Source organism: Triturus cristatus, chromosome 3_2 (genome assembly GCF_964204655.1).
Source record: "Triturus cristatus chromosome 3_2, aTriCri1.1, whole genome shotgun sequence".
In the NCBI taxonomy this organism is placed as follows: domain Eukaryota; kingdom Metazoa; phylum Chordata; class Amphibia; order Caudata; family Salamandridae; genus Triturus; species Triturus cristatus.
This window is the reverse complement of record NC_140584.1, coordinates 944,134,962-944,152,993: the sequence shown is the minus strand read 5'-3', so window position 1 is coordinate 944,152,993 and position 18,032 is coordinate 944,134,962. Positions and strand designations below refer to the sequence as shown.

Sequence of the window (18,032 nt, the reverse complement as noted above, 5' to 3'; positions counted from 1 at the left end):
CTGTGGTTTATGGGCTACCTCCTGTGGTCTGATACTGTCTATGATGAAGCATGACATCATTCGGGGTGTGTGAGGGCAATCCATAAGAGGCCTGAACACTCCTCCACCTTAGGAACTGCACATTAACATTTTTCCTTACCCACATCCTGTCATGTTCCCTGTTCCTTGAATGGCTGGCGCACGATGTGTTGTGTGCGCGCCAGCTCCCTTCTGCCAAAATCAGCCTCAGCAGGTCAGCCGTCTAGCCTTCCTAGACGGAACCTGCCCTGAACAACAGCTGACCGGCATTTCCGGGGAGGACCTGTATCTGAATCGAAGCCGCCGAATTGGCGCTTCGTATTAAAGTACTGAGCTTCGTAGGAGCGAAAGCTCTATCAGCAACCAGAATTCCTCCGGACCTCGCAAGGGCGCCTATTGAACCGCTTAATACGGGACTCGTGCAAGGCACGGAGCCGCGTTTACTTTGTATTTCCCCAAGCGCAGGAGCGCTATCACCGGCATTACGTGACCTGTGCAAGGGCACGGAGTCGCGTTTTTTTGTTTGTTTGGATTTCCCTGAAGCGCAGGAGCGCTCTCAAAGGTTACACGCGACTCGTGCAAAGGCACGGAGTCGCGTTTACTTTAATTTTTACTGGCAAGCGCAGGAGCGCGTTTTCTTTGGCACCCCGCGACTCGTGCAGAAGCACGCAGTCGCGTTTCCTTTGTGAAATCCCGGCCAGCGCAGGAGCGCTTTTGCTTTCCTTGACATAGTAATCCATGCAGGGGCTCGAAGTTGCTCTCCCTGGATAATCACACCAGCGCAGGAGCGCTTTCTAGTTACCTCTGCAACACGTACAAGCGCACAAAGTCCCATACTATTATTATTTGGCAACCAGCGCAGGAGCGCAAACTCTTTCCTTTCAACAGCAACCCGTGCAGGGGCACGAAGTTGCCGTTTGGCTGCTTCCAGATCAGTGGTGTTCGCAACGCTGCTTATTTGAGGACCCAGAACCCTACGAACTGGTCTACTCCGCTCTCTAAGCGCTGCCTCTCAGGTGACTACCCTTTTTCTTCTGTTCTGTGTTGATTCTCCTTGTTATCTGTGTCTGGCGTGAGTGCTACCCATCTGTTCCATCCCTTGGGCAGTGTCCACCACGAGACCCCAAGAGAATCAGAGGGCAGAACACTCCCAGCATCCTTCTACGCTGTTTACACCCTATCTAGGTTGCCTCCCTCAGTCCCCTCTTCAGCCTGGTTAGTATTCAGTCTTTTCTAGGAGACGGAGGGAGCCGGAGGGGGTTATCCACGTCGTCCCTGCGGGATCACTCCACAAGCAAACGGTGAGTGTTGTGGGGTCCTGACAGAATACGAAGCCCACGTTGAATATCCCGCCTGGACGACATGGACAACCCTGATCTCACTCTACAGGACATATAATGTAAATGTAAATGTGCAGATATTTATATAGCGCAAATCACCAACCGGTCTCTAAGCGCTTGCTTAGGGAACCCGTCCCGGTATTCCCCTGTGAGATAACCCAGCAGGGCATCCACAAGGTGAAAGCCAGGCATCCCGCCGCGAGGGGCCATTGTGGAGATTAAGCAAGCTATTGCCCAGAGTCGCAGAGTGTGAACCCATGAATTGAGTATGCACTGGAGCAAGAATTATCGAGTCCATGGACAATTTATGGACTCAAGACCCAGCCGAGCAGGGAATTGAACCCTGGTCCCAGGCTGACCTCTGCTTCCAGGTCTGCCTACTCTAACCAGTGAGCAACACTTCGCCACCGTAGCAGTCATGCTTGCTAATATGCAAGCGGAAAACCGTAGTTTACGACAAGACATAACAACCCTACAAGGGCAGGTGGGCACGGGTCTTACGGGGCCTTGGGGCCACCCCCTTCGGTCAGGGTCAGGCAGGAAGGGTTGTTGAGGCCTCCACTGTTCAATCCTGGGGGTCCGTTGCCCTCTTCCTCTCCTGCTTCTTCACCCATAAAGGTGATAGCCCAACATCCTGCACAGTTGGCCGCTCCAGAACGCTTTTACGGCGACAGCTCTAAGTATAGCATATTTCTCAACCAATGTCACCTGCACTTCATGGCTCGAGCGACTGCTTTCCCGGACGATGCCTCCAAAGTTGCCTTTGTCCTCTCCTATTTGGGAGGCGACGCCGCCCAGTGGTCCATACCCTTGGTGGAAAACGATGAACCGCTATTCTACAGTTTTCCGGTGTTCAAAGAAACCATGCGGCGTATGTTTGCCCGCCATACGTTCGTACAAGCCGCAGACAACGAGCTACTGAACCTAAAGCAGGGCAATACTGACTTGTTGCACTACATCACCACGCTCAACCGGTTGGTAGTGGAAGCTCGATGGCTCGAGTCCAAACAGGGGTCTGTTTTTTACCGGGGCTTAGGCGAGGAGCTAAAGGACCTCATCTCTCAGATGACAGAACCGCCAGAGGAGATCGGTCCCTTCATTGACATGGTAGTCAAGCAGAACTACCGGTTACAGGAACGTAGAACTGAAAGGTCCAAGGGGCGTGAGGCCAGGCTCTCTACATACACAGAAACAACAAAACACCTTGATATCACAGAACCCATGCAGATAGGCGGCATCCGTGGCCCCCTAACCAAGGAAGAAAAAGAAAAGAGGCGAAAACAAAACCAGTGCCTGTATTGTGGCAAGAGTGGCCATTTAGTCAGAGAGAGTCCGGTTAAACCCCGCAAACCGAAAGAGAAGACGCCTTTCGTTCTCCCAATATCCCGAGGAGACGGACTGGGAAACGGAGCAACCCAGTAGCAAACGGGGTCTGTCTAATGGGATTGTCTGCCGAGAAAAAACAGACCCCTGCCTTCTACGTCAACCATCGACACATGGGCGTGCCCGTGTTCTTGCGATCCCCCACCGGGCTATACTGGCACGTCACTGCATTAATCGACTGAGGAGCAGCTAACAATTTCATTGACACCCATTTCATGGCCGGCCTGAGCATGTCTAGAAAAGCAAAAAAGAAACCAGAAACAGTCAAAGCAGTGGATGGCACAGACCTGACCTCTGGAGTAATCCGCTATCAGACCGAGGGCCTGGAAATGATGCTAGACAACAAGCATACGGAGACCATCGCCTTCTACGTCATTGACGCCCGCAGTTCAGACTGGTACTGGGCATCCCCTGGCTGGTACAGCGCAATCCACACATAGACTGGGTGACCAAGGAGCTGACATTAGCATCAACCCATTGTATTCCTTCTTGCTACCCATCTACCGAGAATCCCCGCACCAGAACGATACAAGCCTGTGCACTGCCATTAAATGGGATGGGTATGGTCGCACAGGGGGTCATCCCTGAGGAATACCAGGATCTGGCCCAAGTGTTTGACGAGAAAGGTGCCAACACGTTACCCTCACATCGGAGCTTTGACTGCAGAATCAACATCATTTCAGGATCCACGCTTCCCTGCAGCCGTGTTTATTCCCTCACCGAAAAGGAAAACGAACACCTTTGTGGCTATCTCAACGAATACCTACGGACTGGGTTCATCCGTCATTCCAGATCTTCCAAATCTCCTGTCTCTTCCCTTCTCTTCTTCGTGGCAAAGAAAGAAGGGGATTTACGAACGTGTATTGACTTCAGGGCAATAAACGCCATAACGATACAAAACAGGTACCCTCTACCACTGATATCCGACATGTTGGATCAAGTGAAAGACGCGGCTGCCTACACCAAGCTGGATTTACGCGGGGCCTACCATCTTGTCAGGGTCTGAGAGGGAGACGAGTGGAAAACCGCCTTCAAAAAAAGGTACGGCTTGTTCGAGTACCGTGTCATGCCTTTCGAGCTCTGCAATGCCCCTGCTGCTTTCCAGTTTTTTATCGACGAGGTGTTAAGGGAGTACTTCGACCGGTTCTGTATTGTCTATATAGATGACATATTGATCTACTCAGCGGACATGTCAGAACACATACAGCACATACGAGCCATTCTCCAGCAATTGCAGCAACATGGGCTTTATGTCAAGCTGGAGAAAAGCGTGTTCCACACCACCACAGTGGAGTTCTTGGGACACATCCTAACACCGGCAGGCGTTGAGATAGACTCCAGGAAGGTGGAAACCATAGTTCAGTGGCCGTCCCCTGGTTCCGTAAAACAAGTCCAGAGGTTTCTGGGGTTTGCAAACTACTATCGCTGCTTCATCGCAGGGTTCTCCAGGATAGTCACCCCCATCACTTGCTTGTTACGCAAAGGCACACGTTACTTGTAGGACGAGAAAGCCGAAAAGGCCTTCCAGGAGCTGAAGACAAGATTCACCACAGCACCTGTGTTAAAACGCCCTGATCCCAACCAACCCTTCATAGAAGAGGCCGACGCCTCACAGAACGCCCTGGGAGGGGTGTTATCGCAAAGAGACACCGAAACAGGTCTGCTACACCCAGTGGCATACTACTCTAGGAAGATACAGCCAGCGGAATGCAACTACTCCATCGCAGACAAGGAACTCCTGGCCATCAAGGCGATGTTCGAGGGATGGCGCCACTACTTGAAAGATGCTAAACACACGGTGACCATCTTCACCGACCACAGAAACCTACAGTTCCTTCGTTCGGCCAGGGCCCTTACAGCTAGGCAACTACGGTGGACCCTATTCTTCAATGAATATGACGTTCGGATCACCTACCGACCCGGAAGGGAGAACGCCAAGGCCGACGCCTTGTCCAGGCTGGAAGAAACCGGAGACAGTACTCTGTCTGTGGAACCGGTACCCATCATTGCGGATCGATGCTTCCAGGGAGCAGTGGTCACCTCCTCCTTTCTGTCTCAGCTACACTGCGATCTTGAGCAGAAGAACCCGAAAGACTGGACGGGAGCCATTCAGGGGCTGACCTAACAGAATGGATTCCTGTTCAAAGGGAAGTGTTATTACTTACCGTTAGTGTGTCATCAACAACAGGCACTGTTCATGTGCCACGACCACCCCTTATCCAGCCACCCCAGGTATCAGAAAACCAAGGACCTACTAGGGCCATCAACACGCAGGCCTACATCGCCCGATGTACCATCTGTGCGCAAGGAAAGACCTCAATCCAACCTATAGTGGGATCGCTGCACCAGATTCCTGTTCCCCCCCCTTGCCCATGGCACACAGTCGTGATGGACTTCATCGTAGAACTCCCCAGAACCAAAACCGGGTACACCACCATCCTCGCCATCATGGACCACCTAACCAAAATGGCACACTTCGTGCCTCTGAAGAAACTCCCTACAGCAGCCAAACTAACATCAGTCTTCATACAAAATATGATCCGGTTACATGGCATTCCTTCCGTCCTAATCACAGACAGAGGAACTGAGTTCATATCTCGGTTTTGGAACGAGGTCTGTAGCATCCTAGACATGGAGGTTCGTTTGTCTTCCACCTACCACCCCCAGACGGGCAGGCGGACAGAACCAACCAGTCCATGGAACAATACCTCCATTGCTTGCTGCTCACCATAGAAAAGGAATGGTCCGAAGTGTTATGGATGGTGGAATACGCGTACAATAACAACAAACACGCTGCAACTGGGGTGTCACCGTTCTTCTGTCTTCAAGGCCGACATCCTAGGAGAACTCCTTGGGAAGAGAGTCAAACCTGCGATATGCCCACCGTACAGGCATATCACTCCTTGCTACGCACCATATGGCAACAAGCCCGTTTTGAGCTAGCCAAGGCCACAGAGAACTACAAACAAAGCGCAGACAAACACCGGCAAGCAGAACCTGAATACAAAGTGGGGGACAGGGTATGGGTGTCCATCAAAAACCTCAACACACATGGGCCCAAAAAACTATTGCCACGTTATGTAGGCCCCTATTCCATAGCACGGGTGATCAACAGGGTATCCATGAGACTAACGTTACCTCCCCAGATGAGAGTACACCCTGTCTTTCACGTTTCCCTCTTGCGCCCTGCTCACCCTGACTGCCTGATAGCTTCGGCCCACCTCCTGTTCTCGTAGACGATCACGAGGAGTACAAGGTCCGGGCCATCCTTGATTCTTGCAGGACAAGGGGTAGGCTCTTTTACCTAATAGACCGGAGTGGGCATGGTCCGGAGGAGCGATCCTGGGAGCCCCTGTCTCATGTCCGTCACGCACCCCGCCTAGTCCGCGCCTTCCATGCCCGGCACCCCCAGAAGCCACGTCCAGCAATCCCTGTTTAGCCGGAAGGGTGAGACTGTTTTAAGGGTGGGTGCTGTCATGTTCCCTGTTGCTTGAATGGCTGGTGCGCAATGTGTTGTGTGCGCACCAGCTCCCTTCTGCCAAAATCAGCCTCACCAGGTCAGACGTCTAGCCTTCCTAGATGGGACCTGCCCTGAACAACAGCTGACTGGCACTTCCGGGGAGGACCTATATCTGAATCGAAGCCGCCGCAATCGGCGCTTTGTATTAAAGTACTGAGTTTCGCAGGAGTGAAAGCTCTATCAGCAACCGGAATTCCTCCGGACCGCGCAAGGGCGCCTACTGAACCGCTGAATACGCGACTCGTGCAAGGCACGTGGCCGCATTTACTTTGTATTTCCCCCAAGCGCAGGAGCGCTATCACCGGCATTACGCGACACGTGCAAGGGCACGGAGTCGCATTTTTTTGTAGTTGTTTGGATTTCCCTGAAGCGCAGGGGCGCTCTCAGAGGTTACACGCGACTTCATTTTTACCGGCAAGCGCAAGTCCGCGTTTTCTTTGGCACCACGCGACTCGTGCAGAAGCATGCAATCACGTTTCCTTTGTGAAATACCGGCCAGCGCAGGAGCACTTTTGCTTTCCTTGACATAGTAATCCATGCAGGGGCACGAAGTTGCTCTCCCCGGATAATCAAATGCAGCTCAGGAGCGCTTTCTAGTTACCTCTGCAACACGTGCAAGCGCACGAAGTCCAATACTATTATTATTTGGCAACTAGCGCAGGAGCGCAAACTCTTTCCTTTCAACAGCAACCCATGCAGGGGCACGAAGTTGCCGTTTGGCTGCTTCCGGATCAGTGGTGTTCGCAACACTGCTTCTTTAGGGACCCAGAACACTGCAAACTGGTCTACTCCGCTCTCCAAGCGCTGCGTCTCAGGTGACTACGCTTTTTCTTCTGTTCTGTGTTGATTCTCCTTGTTATCTGTGTCTGGCGTGAGTGCTACCCATCTGTTCCATCCCTTAGGCAGTGTCCACCACGAGACCCCAAGAGAATCCGAGGGCAGAACACTCCCAGCATCCTTCTACGCTGTTTACAGCCTAACTTGGTTGCCTACCCCAGTCCCCTCTTCAGCCTGGTTAGTATTCAGTCTTTTCTAGGAGACGGAGGGAGCCAGAGGGGGTTATCCACGTCATCCCTGCGGGATCACTCCACAAGCAGATGGTGAGTTTTGTGGGGTCCTGACACATCCACAGCCATGAAGGGACTGACGTGCCTTGTGGCCGTGGTGGTTATGGATGAATGGACCTGGCTGATATCTCCTATCGTAGGAATGGATGAAGCAGAAATTGGATTGCGGTTGTTGTGGGGCCAAAGTGAGCACCAATGACCGACCAGTGGCCCTGCTATCTTTAAAACACTAAAGCACCGAATCTGCCTTGTTGCCAAAGAGGCAACTGACAAAAAAGGGCATATCAATAAGACCGCTGGACATCCCCCAAAAAAACAGTTGCAATCTGTCAGGTGTGATGTCTAAGCACCACCGTAGAAGCAATCGCTCTGCCCATCAAGTCAGTAGTATCCAATCTGCAGAGAATAGTAAACTTTGCTGCATCTCTACCATCTGGATTATCCTGGGAGAGTATGGCTTGAGCCTCCGCCAAGACCACAGGCAGCACTTTCGCAGCCAAATCCCATACAGTATGGAACTTTCGGCCCCATACGCATGTGGTGTTCACAGACTGCAGTGCAAGGCTGGCGGGAGAAAACCTTTTGCCCAAAGTGTCAGGTCCCTTGGATTCCCTATCCGGTGTGTGGTAGGGAATGCGCCAGGGTTAATCTTGGATGTAGAAGCCTGGACTACCAAGCTCTCAAGAGTAGGGAGCTGAGTAAGGAAGGCTGGATTCTTGGGAGTGGGATGATGGCAGTGGGCGATAATCCTGTGCACAGGAGTGCCTATGCAGGGTATGGTCCAGGCCCCGAGTAGGACATCAGTGAGGGATTCATTTATGGGTACTAGGGATTCTGAGAAGGATACTTACCTGTGACTGGCTTTGCCCACCTATTTCACAATATTGGGTCCAATCGTTTAAAGACATATCTAGCATGACCCACATAGTAGATGTGCCTCCTCCTATTACGGACTTACTGGGTTATGTGAAAAAGATCTCTGTGCGGAAATACAGAGCTTTGGCGTTTGTTTGCAAAAAGGAGGGTGGCACTCAAGTGATGCAATGGACCAATTCCAAAGTTAAAGACTGGATAGAAGGTCTTAGTTATTATTGTAACAAAATGTTAGACATGTACACATCTACCCTCTATCATTGCATGACCGAAAAACATCTTGGGGCCCCTCCAAGACTACTTGACAACCCAGAACACTTCAGATTTAGATAGCTCGCTCGGCTCCAAGAAGACCGTGATGAGGCAAAAAAAAGTCCTGGTGCCAGTGAACTCAACGTTTTATTTAACTACATGCAATATGACACGAGACACTGATCTTGCGGCAAACCCATCAAGGTGACTCATGGGGGACCACATTATTAAACTACATTCTACCAATGCCCTGAACTGCCTTGTAGCCACACTTACCCTCTCTGTTACTTATTCAGATCAAGATTTTCTAATCATAGAAATGCAATTCTGGTATGGTTCTATGAAAACTATTTGTTTGATTTGCCACTGTGCCAAGTGAGCCCTCAAGTCCATAGGTAAAAGCAATAGGAATTCATTTATTTTACTGTGGCTAATACGACAATATTTCCGATTATTTGCATTTATTTTTTAACAGGAATAAAAAAATAGAAATAAATTACAAAATAACCAATGTGTTATATTACCTTCAATTAATTACAACACTGTTTGTACAAATACTAGCTACATTATCTCCATGTTTTGATTATTTATATCTATGCTGCCAAATTTCAACTAAAGAAATTATTAATTATGAAGAGATAAAATACAATCCAATTTTGGTTATGACAAACATGCCTCTACCACAGAATCCCACACCTTATCAAAATCTGTAGTTGAATGACGAAGAAGAACTCTGTTTTTACTTGCATAACAGCAAATTAAACCCAACATGTAGCTTATACAATCATGCTCTACCAGGTTCATGATTTGGAAAGGCGAGGCTTCAATTTCATGTTTTTATATGTTAATGAACTATAAACCTATTGCCATTCTGAAACATCAAAATAGCAAAGGAAATTAACAAAATAAAATGTATGCTACAAGTTCGGTTTAGCTGGCTGACCTTGCATATGCGGTCATACTCTAGCTATTATTTTTTCAGATAGTGAATATGATTTTGTGTTTCCAAGTGCAGGGAAGTACTATCAAAAAACCCAAAATCAACCTATCCGTAGACTAACATGTTTCTTTATATTACTCAGCAATTTAACAAGCAGTAGGAATGAAGACACTGGCCCTACCCGTTTCACAAAAAAAGATCATAAGCACAGTTTAAGACATCATAACGGTAAGCAAATGCATCAAATTCAAACATAAAACAACAACGTACGATTTTCTCCATACTTATAGGGAAAGGATGCATTTGTTCTATTCGTTTTTGCTGAAGTAGGTTGTGGAACCAAGTACTTGCTATGACATTTTAAGAAAGAGGCTAACTAACATATGATATTCAAGTTGAATTATCTTCTCTACAACCAAAACAGGTTCCCCTTTCAGGATCACTTTCTCTTTTCTCTTTCTAATACTGACATTAGAAACTGGGGCCCTTTTACAGTAGATCAACATAACAAACTAGTGTTTTAACGCAAAGCTGCAAAGAGGGGCCTCAGATTCTGATTTGGTTTGATTTTTCTATCTTGTTGATCTTTCCCAAATCTCTATTCTTCTAATAATCAGATTTTTTTCTCTACCACCTTGGTCTCTATTGCGATTTGATGCGTTTGCCTCATTAATGTATTTTTAATACACTTCTATGATTCCGAATGAATTTGGATACTCCAAAAATGTTTCTCCAGTTCCACTAATGTCTTGCCCTCAGGATTTCAGTTTGTAATATCTAAATATACCTGTATTGAAAACAATTTAACTTATGTTGAATATTTTCATTTTTAAACAAACAGTTCCAAAGCCGACTAATGTTGCGCACATCAGTAGCACAGTCCCATAAGAATGTAGATCCTGTGCCAATCAACTCCAAGACCTGCTGTGCTTAGATCTCACTGGAAAACCAGAGACGAAAATTGAAGGTGGCACCAGGCATGAACTTTAATTTGTTAGAATACAATGAACACATACAAGAATCAGGTATGCTATCACAGGATTCACAGTCTCGTATTTACATTAACACTTAAAATGTTTCTAATTAATAAACAAATTACCATTTTATAAACTTACAGGTATGGCATCAGTGCGATTATCTTTCCAGACTTCCAAAAGTGCAATAACCATTTCTTTGAGCTCATCCCGGGACAATATTCCATCCCGATCAATATCAAAGACCTTAAAACAAACTAAATGAAAAATACACAATTAATTTTTGATTAAACAGAAATCAATCATTAAAGCAGATAAGCTTCTTGGGTGATAGACATGGGTGGTATACCTATGCTGTGTAAAGAAGGCAGAGATTAGTTCAGTCAATCAGAGGGTTTTGAATGCTGACATTAACTACTGTTTGCCTGTAGGTTTAGTACGAATCTGAGGCAGAGCCAATTTAATTACTTGTCTGCCTGTAGGAGATGAGATTTAGGGGTAGTGTTTTATTAGCATTATTGCTCACAAACAACTGGGCAATCAATGGCATTTATTTAACCTCCTCAGTTTGAACCCTTACCTTTGGTCCACTGTTCACACCAAATAAATCTTAAAATTGAATGCAGAGAAGCAAAATAAAATGCAATTTAAGGAAAACAGTACTACAATTTTCATCTGAATGAGGAAAGCACAGCTCATGGCTGCAAGTAAAGGAAGTGAGGACTGAAAAAGTAGAGACCAACCTATTTAACTTTGAGAAAACCTTATTTAAAATGCTATTGGTCATTGCTTCAAACCAGTGTCAAATCAAAGTGCTACTAGTAAGACAGTTAAGTCAGTCTAGGAGTGTATGTAACAGGAAAGGTACTGATAACACTGATCAAGACCAGCATTCCTTTCCTAATAAATGGTGAGGATGTAGAAGCTTATACAAGGTACTTTTCTAAAAAAGAAATGTAAAGATTTAACATAAAAAGTTTCAGAAAGCTTTTAGAGTTTAGGAACATATATTTACTGAAGGTGATTATTTCAATAATGGCATTTTTATAGGTAATTCATGCCTGCATCTTGAATGGAACTTTGCATCCCACAGCAAACCCAAAACATACACTTAGGTCAACAAGCCATAAAAATGTATGATGTGTTTGCCGAATAAGTTCTGCAGAACATTGAGAAGAGGGGAACATGCATGATAGTTGGCTAGAACTATTGACCTTGTTGCAACACGCTAACCCTGAAACCTATTTAACAAAGGCCAATGCCAAAAAGGCGCAATATGTATACTAGGTGAATTACATTTTAAGCTTTCGCCAGTAAACCAATGGAAACATGATCATTTCAAACGAAAAGGTTTCTTTAAACTGAAAACGATTTGGTTATTATTTACCAATTTAGCCTACAGGGATTTGAGAAAAAAGCATAAAAAAGAAATATTGATATTTAAAAATTTCAAAAAAGTGAACATACAATTAATCTCCGTTTCTAAATTCCCTAAATTCTCATTATAACAAACTCATTATAACAAACTATGCAGCTAGCAGGCTAAACTTGGTCATGACATTCACAAATGTTGAACCAAGGAAGAACATCTTGAAAGGTTTCAGACACACTGTTATCTGGCCTCATTCATAGTGCCCGGTTCACACACAAAAAGTAGTAAATCTGCACGCATAGACTTGTTTATACGTGCAGATTTACTACTTTTTAGTATCCAGCAACATTCCCAATAGTACTCCTGAAAAGATGTGCCAGGCAGGTGTTCCTAGGTGTTCCATTAGGAATGTCAGGTGACTGCTCCTGTTGGCGCCTAATCGCTGTGTGGAGGTCTTCTTGGTGGATAAGGCTGTAGAGAGGGAATGAAGTCTCCTAGGCAAAGGCACACTTTTATTTTTAATCTTCCATGGCAAAAGAACTTTTCCCATGGAGAAAGCCCTTCCCCCTACTCCTACACCAAATCTAGGAGAGAGCTATTCCACTGCCAATCCTGGAAAAGGCGTTACTCTTGACCTACCGGGAGGAAATCTCCAGCCATTTTGGGAAGGAAGTTAGGAATGCCCACAAACTTACATTGAGTATTCCCAAACTTCCAAGGCAACACATGCTTTGGAATACCCACTTTGCATTGTATGGGAGGGATTTAAAAGTACACATTTATTCACACATATGGTGGTGAGGTACGCTCTCCTACAACTATTTTCTTCCCCCCAGGAATCTCTATGGGGAATCTTGGCAGATGTAAAAAGTGTAAATTTGGTTTTAAATGTATATTTATCACCAAATCTACCTTTGTGAACCGGGTCCACTGTAAGAATCCTAGACCTTGAAATTGATGTGCGACATTCAATTGAGAAAAATTACTAAGTGGAGAATGAGTGATTACATGGGAGTAGGTTGCATAACATAACACTGTGACCGGGCTACGTCCATACAACCCTAATTACTTGTAGAAGTGCAAGAGAAAATTAAAAAGATAGCTACATGTCCTCCCAAGTATAAAAAAAAAATTGCAAAATGTATGAAAAAAATAAAGATCCTTTTTGCATTATAATATAATTCTGTGCTTTTTTCTCACTCCAAACGTCACACAGAACATGGAACTCTCACCCACATAGTGTGGCTTGCTACATCATGAGGCTCCCCCATCTAGAACTGGGGAACACCCTGTCATGTTTTAATGCTGTAATTTATCATTTACAGTCAGGAGTAGTAATGCGCTCCACCCCTCTTTAAGGATCCTTTACTTTATTCCCTTGATATACCATCTATTCCTGTATGGGTGTTTCCCACACAGTAAAATAGACTATTAATTCTGACTGCACTTCCTGTTTCCCTCAAAGAAACAGGTCTGTCAGGTTTGCATGCTGACATGTTTCTACATTGGCAATGGGACAAAGAGTATACAATTAAGGACAAGCTAATCAGGGCATTTAGTCTAGAGCGAGTGTTAGAGGCAGTGGTGTTCCACTTTCCTCACACAGAACAGGAAGGGCACCAAACAGGACACAGAGGATTGCCCACTTAGTGCAAATCCGACAGTGTTGGCACTGATCAAACACAAAAAAGAGCATTGTACCTCACTAAATATTGTTTTCTTGACCTGATTGGACCCAAGAATCCCTAGGGAATCTTAGGGCCAATACAGTATTCTACTGTAAAGCCCTATATTTCAGCAGTGATATCAGCGTTCAGCAAACTCAATTAGTAGCTCTTACTGGCACATGGTTAAAATGAGACACACAAATGGGAGACTAAAAGGGGACAGGTCTGCTAGTGCGAATGGAACAGCGCGTACGTTTTCCAATTATGTGTAGATCTTTAAATTGATCAAAGGCTCGAATGATCACAAGCATCAGATAATGTGTCTCAAAATATATTCCTTTTAAGGTCTGCAAGCTCTGCATTATCAAGCTATATTGAGAACCAATATCGCTGTTGTCCGCCGATTGCAAACTCCTCGGGAAAACACTTGCGGCTAGATACGTACAAATCATACGCTCCCTGGTCCACCCGGATCAGTGCGGATTTATACCCGGCAGACGTACGTCCCAGAACATACGTCGGGTCTTCCACATCCAGGATCAGGTAAAGGGAATATACCCTCGAGCGGCCTGTCTCATCCTAGATCTTGAGAAGGCCTTTGATTCCCTCACATGGCAGTTTCTGTTCTCGGTACTGCAGCGAGCGGGCATTGGGCCCACCCTACTAGCCTACACGCGCCTACTGTACACCGGGCTGACCTCGCGGATGCGCCTAGGTCGGTACATATCGACGGAGTTCGCGGTTCAGAGGGGCACGCGACAGGGCTGCCCGCTGTCCCCTCTACTTTTTGCTCTGGCGGTGGAGCCGCTCGCCATACGCCTTCGACAGGAAGGGGAGAGTTGGGGCATCCCGGTAGCAGGCACAGTGCATAGTGTTTCCTTATACGCTGATGATTTGCTGATCTATGTGCGGGACATCACGGACGACCTGACTCCCCTCTGGGAAACCCTGACGGAATTTACAGCGGCCTCGGGACTGCGGGTGAATTGGGACAAGTCTACGATATACCCGCTGCATCCGGATCTACCCCCGCGGGAGGTTCGACTGGGTGCTCAGCGGGTGCCCTGGAGTGCGGAGGCCCCTCGATACCTCGGGGTCCATCTCTACCACTCCTCCACAGATATGTTCGAGGGTAACCATACCAGGGCATTGGCGAGTATCAGGGCTGCGATCGGATTTTGGAAGAGTCTTCCATTGGCTCCAATTGGGAGAGTGGCGCTGGCCAAGATAATCATGGTCCCAAGATTGTTGTATTTCTTTACCAATCTGCCAGTAATCCCGCCCAGAGCCTTTTTCCGGGACCTAGACTCCCTCCTCAGCGCACTCATTTGGGGGTCCACTAGACACAGGATAGCCCTGACAAAATTGCAGTTGCCCACCACACAGGGTGGCTTGGGAGCCCCCTCATTCGAGGCCTACTTCTTGGCAGCACAACTGCAATGGCTGTCTCACTGGACGGCAGACAGATACACTGTGGAAACTCACACCGTCGCAGGACGGATATCGGTTCCGGAGATCCGTCGCCTACTCCTCCCTGGCACTAAACCAAAGCGCACATGCCCTTTAAAAGTGTCGGTGGAGCGTCGTTTCATGCTGAGGATACACCGTATGTCCCCGGGGACTCCGTTGTACTCCCCTCTACTCACCCTGGTGGGATGGCCCAAACAGGAACACTACTACACAAATAGCGCGCACCGCACGTGGACATCGTGTGGCTTAACGGAGGTGGAGTCCCTATTCGAGGAGGGGCAACTAAGACCATTCCACAGCCTTGTGGAAGAGTGCGATCTTCCCCCGGGACAATTCTTGCTCCACCGCCAACTGCTAGATAGCTACCGACCGTATCAGGACCTAATCAAAGGTGAGCCACACACACATCCAGTTCTCCATGCGATTCTACGCATGGGTGCAGGGTGCCATCTCACTACCTGGCTTTATAAAGCCATCCGGGAACTGACTAACAAACCACTGGAGACCCTGCGAGCCACTTGGGAGGCTGAAATTGGGCGTGTGTTCCATGAGGGGGAGTGGGGAGAGCTTTGGAGTACCCAAAGAAGGTCTCTAGAAACGCACGCTTTAAGAACATTCAATATTACATCTTGCACAGGGCCTATTTAACACCTGCACGCCTCCAACGGTTCTACCCTGACACTCAATTCCTCTGTCCCAGATGCCAAGAACGGAATGCAGACTTCCAACATATGTTTTGGAATTGCTCCATCATCAAAACTTTCTGGCACCACATCCACACAGCACTAGGTACCCTCACTGGGCTAACCTGCATGACCACATGGGAGGCCACCGCCATAGGCATCTTTTGCGCAGGTAAGCAACACAGGGTGCGGACTCGCTTCCTCTCCCTTGTGGTGCTCTTGGCCAAACGCAGCATCACCATGCACTGGCGCTCCCCCACAGGTCCACCGTTGGCGGCTTGGGTGGGAGCGACACACAAGTGGGCGGCGGCGGAAGAGGAGACATTGCGGGAGGAGGAGGTGAGAGGGGTCCGCAAACGCCCCATATCAATGGAATGGGCCATGCTATTGATCAGTTCAAGCAGTTCAAGCAGCTATCCCCGGGAGCAGATCCAACAGACGGCCAGCCCCCATCGTCGGCCCTGCACGCACAGACACAGACCCCACCCAACCAATCTCTCGACATTCCGACCACATGATCTCATAACATGCCCCAACATCAGTTATGCTGTCGCAATTCCAGGTCGACCCCCAATAGGATAGACACTCATGAGTCACAGAGGTGCCTTACCCATACGACGCTACAAACCAAAGCCGATGTAATTGGATATGTCTGTTCATGTCTCCCCCCTAGTTTATGCCTGCGTTATACCCCAGTTTCTGTGCCATATCTGGACCCTGAGACAGCAGGGTATACACCTCACAATAAATCTATACGAGATATACGGTTGATGTGTACCACTATTGGATGTACAATCTGACATAACTATTTGAAAGATCTGTATGATGTACAATGTGTCAGATGTAAAAATGGCAATAAAAATAAGTTTAAAAAAACAAATCAAGCTATATTGAGAACTGCACTACACCCTGTACACAAAGCAATCTTTTATTGATAGCTTCACACTAGGACATCATATAAGTCAGTCAATTATATTCAGTATATATTCAGTTTTATATTCAGTTGTATACTAGTCTTAAGTAATGACATCTGTATATGACTCATTCATGCAATAAAATTACAGATTACGGGCCTATTTCAACTTGATTTGACAAGGACACCAAAAATCAGCTCATGGTTTAAATCCAGTTTTTGTTACCGACTCATGAGACATGTGACAGCAATTTACACTTTCTGGATCAGTTTTACTTTATGTGTTGATGGAGTGATTTAAAGTGTTTAAGAGGTGTAGATTGAAAATGTACATTCATATCTAATGTAAATATGTTTTGGTATATATTGTACTGGCATGGGGGATTTCATAAACACAGCACAGTAACTTGAGAAACGATCCTGTTGCTATGTTTGAATCTGGTGGAGGAAATTATGTTTACAAAGGGTGTACATTCGAAAGAGATACTGCAGTAAAGTGACTATATCCTCCTATATCGGTTTGTTTCACACACATGGGACGCCATTTACAGTTGAAATATCACCATTCAGGTCAGTAATACAAAGTGAATCTGTTTTATAGGGCTGACATTTCTTAATTTGAAGAGTAATAAGCAGCGGTTTGCGCTTACATTTTTGTCTCTCTGCCAGAGGTCCCCTGCAGCATGCCGACAATCCACAAGAGATTTCCTTGAAGTCTATGTGATTGTCACGATTTTCATCAAAAGCATTAAACAATCCTGCAAGACAAGAAGATGAATTAAAGAGCGTTTCATTTTTAAATGCCCCGCTGCGCAGTATTTTAAACTGTCACTTAACTTTACCATCAGTTCATAAAAAAGATGCTGTGAGTAGTAAGATGCTTAGAGCACTACAACTGGATTATAACAGAAACAAGGCAACTTTAGGGAGTTGGCACCGAGTTAAATGTAACAAGGGACTAGTCAACTGTCCCCACTCCTTTCAGAAGTGAGATCAAGTTAACATGCTCCTCGTATTCCTCCAATTCTTACATTTTCTCAAAAGCACGTTAATTAGTATTTACTTAAACATTGCCTGTATGTGTTATGGCAGCAGCCAAAGCTCTTGTATTTCCGTATGTTAAGGGATTTACTCATAAGGGCTCTTCCCCTTTGGCAAGTGCCCTGGATGAGAAAGTACCAATAAAGCTCGGGACTGTACTCCTGTGACCCTGCGGGTGTGGGACAGCTAAGCTTTCCGGCCAGGATTCCCATCCTCCCATATCACCGTTCATACCGATCTCCTTCAACCCAGACTCAACGATGTCACTGGGTCCTTAACCCACAAATAAAGGGGGAGCAGCGAGGCCCTTACGGGACTAAAGAACAGGCTTAAAGATGGACCACATCAAAAGGCTCTAATATTCATCCTCTATGCCTTTCTCAGAGAGTCCCCTAATAGCGAAAAATCCCCAGGGTAGAAACGTTGGGAGAGAGAACTGGGCTATGAACTTTCACAGAAAGAGTAGGACAAAAGGTTTGATAGAGGGCGTAGATTCGCCACAGATGCATGCCAGTGGGA

The 18,032-nt window shown here is 46.7% G+C and overlaps 1 protein-coding gene across 3 annotated transcripts in view; it reads right to left on the bottom strand.

Annotated features, from left to right (window-relative positions):
- Positions 1-18,032, bottom strand: part of USP32 (ubiquitin specific peptidase 32) — a 1,392,279-nt gene that overhangs the window by 719,395 nt on the left and 654,852 nt on the right. For all 3 annotated transcript variants that reach the window (XM_085649438.1, XM_085649439.1, XM_085649440.1), the window contains 2 exons: positions 17,123-17,230; positions 10,509-10,624 (listed from right to left, as the gene is read on the bottom strand). In XM_085649438.1, coding sequence (XP_085505564.1) covers positions 10,509-10,624; positions 17,123-17,230 — 224 coding nt within the window. The remainder of the gene's footprint in view (positions 1-10,508; positions 10,625-17,122; positions 17,231-18,032) is intronic.